The sequence below is a fragment of the Carassius auratus genome, unplaced genomic scaffold, assembly GCF_003368295.1.
Source record: "Carassius auratus strain Wakin unplaced genomic scaffold, ASM336829v1 scaf_tig00027763, whole genome shotgun sequence".
Classification (NCBI taxonomy): Eukaryota; Metazoa; Chordata; class Actinopteri; order Cypriniformes; family Cyprinidae; genus Carassius; species Carassius auratus.
This window is the reverse complement of record NW_020525621.1, coordinates 76815-85875: the sequence shown is the minus strand read 5'-3', so window position 1 is coordinate 85875 and position 9061 is coordinate 76815. Positions and strand designations below refer to the sequence as shown.

The following is a 9061-nucleotide window of genomic DNA, read 5'->3' as shown; positions in this document are numbered from 1 at the left end:
TGATTTGTCTGTAACATTTACCCCTCTCGTACTTGTACACCTCTGCATGCAGACACCCAACTGTACAAATTCATTTATAGATTTAAAACCCAGGTCCTGAACCTGGAGAACCATGTTCTGCAGAGTTCAGTTACAACACACTTGTTTGGACATTGCTACTGATCCTGAAGACCTTGCTTAGCTTAAACTTTGCAGGACACTGGCCCTCCACAAGCAGGACTGAGAGTACTGAAATAAGCTCTTTACATTCATTGCATGTGATTTATCAACACCTATTACATCTTAAAATATACAGCTTATGAAAACTAAAATTTGCAAAGGACAAAAATGAAATGCATAAACCAGTGTGAATAAACTATACCTTAAAAGAAATTTGGAGGTAGGTTGAAAAAAGCCCAGAATGGGAAGTTTTAAATAATTGTACAGCTTGAAGTGCGATGCTTAGTCTTGTACGCTGATATGGCATATGAAACTACACATTACATTAATGTGTTTATTTGTCATTTAAACTGATGTCAACAGAAAAAGAGTAGTCTGGGACTTTTTAAACCTGTCGTCTCCTCTAGTGGACATTAAGTATTAAGGCCTTCATTGCTCAGGTAACTTAAGTCAAAAGGATTTTTTTGAGAAGGTAAGTCTGACCAGTTATACAGCAGACGAGTCTGAAGGTCTGAAACATTGAAGTTCTAGTCTGTGTCAATTACTCTCATAATAAATAATAATAATGTTTAAATACATGTTAGCTTTCTCAAGCCCAACAAAGAAGACTAAGAATAGAAACATCAATCAATTTAGTATGTAATAAACTAATTTTTTAATTTATTTAATAAATTTAACCTTATTAATGTCTCACACATACCGAGTGCCTTTGAGTTAGAAGACAAGAGTTGTAAATGTTACCAGACATGTCATCATAGAAACTGTTCAGTATTATTGATTTTGTATTTCCACTTCACTTTTATCAAAGGAGAAAGAACTATTTGCACTGTATTTATCAGTGGGACAACATTCATACAATACAAATTATTTCTGGGTTTTTAATTATGCTAATTAAGTGGTGGTTTCAGACATCACTCTTTTAAGACTCTCATTCTGCCTGAAAGAATGAAAGGCCATGCTGAAGGCGGAGCGATTCGACCAATCAGATGAAAGGAGCATTTCAGCTCAACCCACAAGCGTGAATGAAATACTGAAGCCATAAATCAATTTGTAAACCTCAAACAAAAAATTAGAAATCAAGCCAAAATCTAATTTTCCTTTGTTAAACTAAATGGAAAAATTAATAAATGAGCCATTTTTTCTAATTCTTGTAATTGAATTTCTAAATAGAAAATTAAATGATCAAAACGTACCCGTCCGTGGTGAACGGTTCTAATTTCAATTTTGGTTTTCAGCGTAGCATTTAAAAATACAATTATCGATAATTTTTAGTTTTTCCGTCATGGTAAAACAACGAGAAAGGAATGGGACACAAAAGTACACGGGCCTTAGACTCGTTTCAATCATTCGGGTTCAAATCACGCTCAAATTGATTTGATTTTGACGCAATATTTATACTAAAGCTCGCAGGCGGGTAAGGAGCATGACATTTTCTGACCAGGAGACGAGTGGAGCCAATCACAACACACTCTGGCCCAGCTAACCAATTACAGCGCATTTTGTATTCCAGAAGGTGGGCCTTCATTTGATACAGGAACTATTCGAGTCATTCATGCCATACTGGGGAGAGTGGTGTTGTAATTATGTAAACTATTTGAAAAAGAATGTGTTTTTGAACAACCTTGTATGAGAGCCTGTTCTAGTACACCCCAAAACAAAATCAAGATTTGTAAAAGAGTATAATAGGACCCCTTTAATTCCAGTTCATGTCATTCCTATTCAATAATGGTGCATTTGACCCTACTATATATTTCCATACAGATGACTATTTAAATATTTTACAATGTTTTTTTTTTCACCTGATGGTCTTTAATGAACAGAGTCCATCCTGTAGTAAATCACTGAGCTGCTTCACTCCTGATTCTCCAGGATCATTTCCTGTGAGATCCAGCTCAATCAGGTGTGAAGGGTTTGATCTCAGAGCTGAAGACAGAGCTTTATAACCTTCTTCAGTGATACTGCAGTCTGAAAGTCTACAAAAATAAAAAACATGAATTGAAAGTAACAATTTGGTTCAAAACCATCCATTCATCCACTGCACAATCATATTATAAAGCAAAGGTAAATTAATCAATTAGTTATTTTAGTAGCATGAACAAAAACAAACACTTTATCTGTCATAGGTGACTAGTGTGCATTATGTCCTCTTGAAAAAAATAATTCTAATCAATGAAGCCGTCTAATCTAAACACTTCTGGATTCTCTACTACATTCATATGCTCAACAGAAATCTGTGTGATTGGTTGAAATGCTACATGCTTTTTAGGAAACACGCATAAAATGTTATCTGATATAACATCAGCAGGTCTAAATTAAATATTTTGCCCCCCCTACTGTGAACTTGGTATGCCATTTCTGTGCAAAACCCTCATTAATTTTTAACCCTACTTTGGTTGTATATAATACATCCGTGACCTTGGAAAAAATATAATTGTGAACGAATGTTATGGTTACTTTATTATTGTACAATTGTATAACAATGACTTTTGTGAGGTTAGTGAATGAAAATCACTGTCTACAACAAAAACAATATGGTATCATTAGTATTATGGTATTGTTAAATTGTTTTTACCACTGCAGCTGAACAGTTAAAAGATTTCTAATATTCCAGTGATTGCTGTGGTGTTGAGTGCAGCCTCTGGTGAAATGTACTCACTTCAGTATCTTCAGCTCACACACAGGGTTCTTCAGTCCCTCACAGATCTCTTTGACTCCTGAATCCAGCAGATGACTGTTGTTCAGGTTCATCTCTTTCAGGATGGTTTTGGAGGAGAGAACAGTAGCTAGAACTGAACAGCTTTCTCTGTCAGCTCACAGTTATTCAGCCTGAACACAAAAACAGCATTTCAGTCATGACAGCTTTCCTCAAGTATATTTATTACAGTTATATTGCATACTGTTAGTGTTGGGGTTGAAGGAGGGAGTTTGATTGTGAGCAGTTATGTGATGGAAGAGATGCTGAAAGAATAAAATTAAATGGAGTGTTGTGATAAGTGTCAAGACTGGATTGGTGCGAGCTTGACTATTACATCATGCTTGATTATTATTATTATTCAGCACATATTCAACACACATCAGATCAAAAACTCTTCATATCTGATCACATGTGACTGACAATCTTTAATAATGAATAAACAAAGAGGTTTCAATGTATACAGCATGTTCACTCACATTATTTTCTCCAGTTTGCTGTGAGAGTCCATCAAAAAGAGCAGAGAGTTTCTCCCAATCCAGATCTCCTAATTTATCTTCACTCAGATCCAGTTCTTTCAGTAATAATGGACTTTTACCCAGAACTCCAGTGAGATACTCACACGCTTCCTCTGCAGCAGGACTTTTCAAAAAACCTGCAGGAAGCAGACAAGGATTTCAGATCATTAATATTTTTACATTATTTTTGACACAAATTCTGTTGTGTGTCTGTTGAATTTCTCTGAACTGCAGTTAAAAGAGGTGCTATTATACTTTTTTCACATGTTCAACTTTAGTTAGACTGTAATGTTGTTTTTTTGAGCATAAAAAATACCTGCAAAGTTACAAAGCTCAAAGTGCCCTTTAAAAGGAGATATTCAACAGAAATCACTTTACAAAAGCTACAATGAACGACTCGTTTTGAGGTCTGTGTACTTTTTCGTTCATTCATTATTCTATTTTGGAATGTAAGATGAAATTTAAAAAAGTGCACTGAAACGCCCCTTTCATCCCTTCTGTACTGCACCGACAAGCGGCAACCGCAAGCTCAGTTCTTCTTCAACTAGAGAGAAGCGGCAGACAGAGTTTATAAATCCTGCGGATTCTTTGCTAGAGGTGCTTACAAGACACACACACATACACACACACACATATATATATATATATATATACATACAAATTAATTTATTCAATGACATTTGAATTTTACTGTAGGCCTATATGATCTACAACGACATGAAATATGCTGATTTTTACCCGAACAATTTTATTTTATGCCTATTTAAGAAAAACCTCACAGGTAGCCTAACATGTTTTCAATTGCTATTACAAACAACAGCAACTGAAGCTTTATCTTGTAGAGTGTAGTCTGCTTCACTTCTCCGATCGGCAGATACTGATCCACACTCATCCCAAGAACAGAGGAAAGAGCTTCAGCTATGTTAGTTTGGTCGTAAGACACCCTAAATAACATTAAAACCTTACAAAACTCAACAGGATGTGCTTTCTGCCACCTCAGTCTACATAAACTTCTTTCTGAAATGTCAGAAAAGAACCAGGCTCATGCATCAGACGAACCATGTCTAGCTGGACATGTCTACTTTTAAAATAAGCCATTTAAATACAAAGAAAAATAATAATAATTTTATATTTAGGCCTATGTAATACATATGAAACCAACGAGAGTTGCAGTGTTTCCTGATGTCGCACCATTACTATATTCATACTGTTATCTACGGAATTTGTCAATTCAGTTTATGATTCTAAGTAGGCTATAACCTATAATTAAAAAAAATAATGTAGACTAATAATAGGGGAAACTTAACTTATTATAAATTTTATTATAAATGTGGGGTTGGGTTTTTCCCATTATTTTTTTTTCTGAAATGCCTATAATAAAATAAGTAGGCTTAAAAATTAGTAGTATATTTTATTCCATGTCGTTGTAGATCACAGGCTAAAATAAAATTCAAATGGCATTTTATTGGTTATGAATAAAGTTGTCAAGTCTGCTTTGTCAATAACATGCAGCAGGCTGAAAATATATTTTTTATATATTATAAATTGTATTAATTTATTATTATTATTGTTATTATTATTGTCAAGTTCTGATCTCTTCCTTGTGCAATTCCCCACTTGAAAAGGACAATCACTCCACATGAAGCTTTTAACTGGATTTCACTCAATAAACAGCCATGGGAACAGTTGTTTGTCTTTTATTTACCATTCCTTGATAGCAGTAAACAGGTGAAAAACCTCAAAAGAAATGACAAATACCAGTTATTATTTGAGTTGACAGTCAAACTAAACAATTCTTCACATTCACCTCAGATAAACACAGTACTGTCATTACAAAATACAAGGTTTCCACTTTTAAGAAGTATTTTCATTGTAAAGAATTATTCTAAGGCATCATTGTAGCCACACAACTATATCCTTTACAAAACAATCAATTGTTATTTTAATTTTTAGAACCTTATCATCTTTTAACAAAGTATCTTTAGCCAAATAATTTTAGACTATACATTTTTAACTGAATTAAGAACTTTGTTTATTAAGATTTCTACAAAGTTGAAATTACTTTTAACAATTTCAAACACATTCTTTGTCAAACAATGAATTTGGAACTTGATTACCCCACAAACAACATTTGAAGTTACAAATACCACTGCAAAAGTCCTATCAAAGTCAACAAGAGTTCAAGAGTTTGTGTTTGACTGCTTAAGGCAGTCTAGCCAAACATGGCCAATATGGCGCTGACCGGCTGTCCTTCACAGTATTGTGGAAGGCTTGGTCTTGCACAGTCACCTTGATGACAAAGATGGTTTCCTTGGTCTTGTGGTGCCTTAAATGCGGTCTAAAGACAACAAAGCCAGGTACTGGCACGCTCAGATCACCTGGAAGATTTGTTCCACCTGGTTCACCACTGATTGAAGGAGGAGGAGTTTCACCACTGAGGAGCTCCCAGGCAGTTTGTCAGCACACCTCCCACTCGATCTTCCCATGGGAGCCGATGGAAAGATCGCAAATCAGCACCTGCTTACTGCCAGTCAGCTCAGAGTTTGGTCCTCAACTGGTAGCAAGACAACCAGGCGTCGAACATCTCTGTGCAGGACTGTGGTTTGGAAAGCTTCTTTCAGGACTTTGATCGATGGACGGTTTTAGTGCAGGTTTTGTGACAGGAAGGCAGGAGCTTTGGACCACTTTGACGATCACGTCTCGAACAATGCCCTTAGCATCTGGATTGACTCTCACGACCCGTCCTAGCTTGAATTGGCCCCTCACTGCATTTTGGTCGCACAACCAGACAATATCTCCGACAGCAACATTGCGATGCGAAGTGTGCCATTTACTTCTCAGAAATAAGTTTGGGCCGGCAAGCTGGCTCCAAGACCTCCAGAACTTGTTGACCTGGTTCTGCATCTCTCGGAGTCTCTTGTAAGGGTAATTTGCAAAGTCAAATGTTCTAATCTCACCACTTGAAGAGGCTCGGCCCAGGAGAAGTGTGTTTGGTGACACATACTGCACACTTTCTTCATGGGTCTGCACCCTGGCATCTATTGGGCATTCGTTGGCAAGGTTTGCAGCAAGTTGTAGTGTTGTCTGAAGCTCGCTGTAGCTGAGGCCAGTGTTGTTGCCCAGGCTCTGCAGTGCCTTCTTGAGAATGCGGACAGCGGCTTCAGCAGCCCCATTGCGGTGAGGTGAGTCAGCAGGGTGAATTGTCCACTCCCATTTGGTACCTTTTTGAGCCGACATCTCTTCTATTGAAGTTCTATTCTGAGCATCCAGGAACTGGTACAGCTCTCTTAGGACAGGTTTAGCGCCGATGAAGTTTGTCCCCGGGTCGGACCAGATCTTTTTTGGGTGCCCTCTTATTGCAGTAAAGCGTTGGTAAGCCATCAAAAAAGCTCTCTGTCGACATTGTGTTGACCAGGTCTGCATGAATTGCCCTGCTGGCCATACAACTGAAGACGACACCCCACACTTTCATGGAGACCCGTTTCTTGATGTCATCTTTGACAAGGTACGGTCCAAAGAGGTCGACTGTAGTGAACTCGAATGGAGCTGCAGGTTGTGGTTCTTTCAAGAGGTAGGTCAGCCATCACCTGTTTGCACCTTCTTGCTCTTGGACTTTTTGGCAGAAAGGCAGTTCTCCACTACATTTTGAGCAATTTTCCTCCCTTGGATGACCCAGGCTTTCCTCCTCATTTTCAGCAAGGTTGCAGCCACACCTTCATGACCTCATTCGTGCGCCTCCCTTGCCACTAAAGTAGAGACCCATGCATTGAAAGGCAAAAGGGGAACTGCAGCGCCAATAGTTCCATGATGATTTGTCTGTAACATTTACCCCTCTCGTACTTGTACACCTCTGCATGCAGACACCCAACTGTACAAATTCATTTATAGATTTAAAACCCAGTCCTGAACCTGGAGAACCATGTTCTGCAGAGTTCAGTTACAACACACTTGTTTGGACATTGCTACTGATCCTGAAGACCTTGCTTAGCTTAAACTTTGCAGGACACTGGCCCTCCACAAGCAGGACTGAGAGTACTGAAATAAGCTCTTTACATTCATTGCATGTGATTTATCAACACCTATTACATCTTAAAATATACAGCTTATGAAAAATAAAATTTGCAAAAGGACAAAAATGAAATGCATAAACCAGTGTGAATAAACTATACCTTAAAAGAAATTTGGAGGTAGGTTGAAAAGCCAGAATGGGAAGTTTTAAATAATTGTACAGCTTGAAGTGCGATGCTTAGTCTTGTACGCTGATATGGCATATGAAACTACACATTACATTAATGTGTTTATTTGTCATTTAAACTGATGTCAACAGAAAAAGAGTAGTCTGGACTTTTTAAACCTGTCGTCTCCTCTAGTGGACATTAAGTATTAAGGCCTTCATTGCTCAGGTAACTTAAGTCAAAAGGATTTTTTGAGAAGGTAAGTCTGACCAGTTATACAGCAGACGAGTCTGAAGGTCTGAAACATGAAGTTCTAGTCTGTAGTCAATTACTCTCATTACTAATCATAATAATAATGTTTAAATACATGTTAGCTTTCTCAAGCCCAACAAAGAAGACTAAGAATAGAAACATCAATCAATTTAGTATGTAATAAACTAATTTTTTTTATTTATTTAATAAATTTAACCTTATTAATGTCTCACACATACCGAGTGCCTTTTGAGTTAGAAGACAAGAGTTGTAAATGTTACAGACCATTCATCATAGAACTGTTCAGTATTATTGATTTTGTATTTTCCACTTCACTTTATCAAAGGAGAAAGAACTATTTGCACTGTATTATCAGTGGGACAACATTCATACAATACAAATTATTTCTGGGTTTTAATTATGCTAATTAAGTGGTGGTTTCAGACATCACTCTTTTAAGACTCTCATTCTGCCTGAAAGAATGAAAGGCCATGCTGAAGGCGAGCGATTCGACCAATCAGATTGAAAGGAGCATTTCAGCTCAACCCACAAGCCGTGAATGAAATACTGAAGCCTAAATCAATTTGTAAACCTCAAACAAAAAATTAGAAATCAAGCCAAAATTCTAAATTTTCCTTTGTTAAACTAAATGGAAAAAATTAAAAATGAGCCATTTTTGCTAATTCTGTAAGTGAATTCTAAAATTAGAAAATTAAATGATCAAAACGTAACCCGTTCCGTCGTGTGAGAGGTTCTAATTTCAATTTTGGGTTTTCAGCGTTAGCATTTAATAATGAGCGAGATGATTCGATAATTTTTCGTTTTTGCCGTTCATGGCGTAAAACAACGAGAATAGGGAATGGACACAAAAGTACACGGGGCCTTAAGACTCGTTTGCAATCATTCGGGGTTCAAATCACGCTCAAATTGATTTGATTTTGACGCCCAATATTTATACCTTAAAGCTCGCAGGCGGTAAGGGAGCATGACATTTTCTGACCAGGAGACGAGTGGAGCCAATCACAACACACTCTGGCCCAGCTAACCAATTACAGCGCATTTTGTATTCCAGAAGGTGGGCCTTCATTTGATACAGGAACTATTCGAGTCATTCATGCCATACTGGGGAGAGTGGTGTTGTAATTATGTAAACTATTTGAAAAGAATGTGTTTTTGAACAACCTTGTATGAGAGCCTGTTCTAGTATCACCCCCAAAACAAAATCAGATTTGTAAAAGAGTATAATAGGACCCCTTTAATTCCAG

At 37.2% G+C, this 9061-nt stretch overlaps 1 protein-coding gene across 1 annotated transcript; it reads right to left on the bottom strand.

Moving 5' to 3' along the window:
• Nucleotides 1-1932: 1932 nt before the first annotated feature.
• Nucleotides 1933-2954, bottom strand: LOC113079352 (NACHT, LRR and PYD domains-containing protein 14-like). The gene is made up of 2 exons (XM_026251603.1): nucleotides 2816-2954; nucleotides 1933-2132 (listed from the first exon to the last, which is right to left on the bottom strand). The coding sequence occupies exons 1-2, from the start codon at nucleotides 2905-2907 to the stop codon at nucleotides 1955-1957; spliced, it is 270 nt and encodes an 89-aa protein (XP_026107388.1). The 5' UTR covers nucleotides 2908-2954; the 3' UTR covers nucleotides 1933-1954.
• Nucleotides 2955-9061: the final 6107 nt, after the last annotated feature.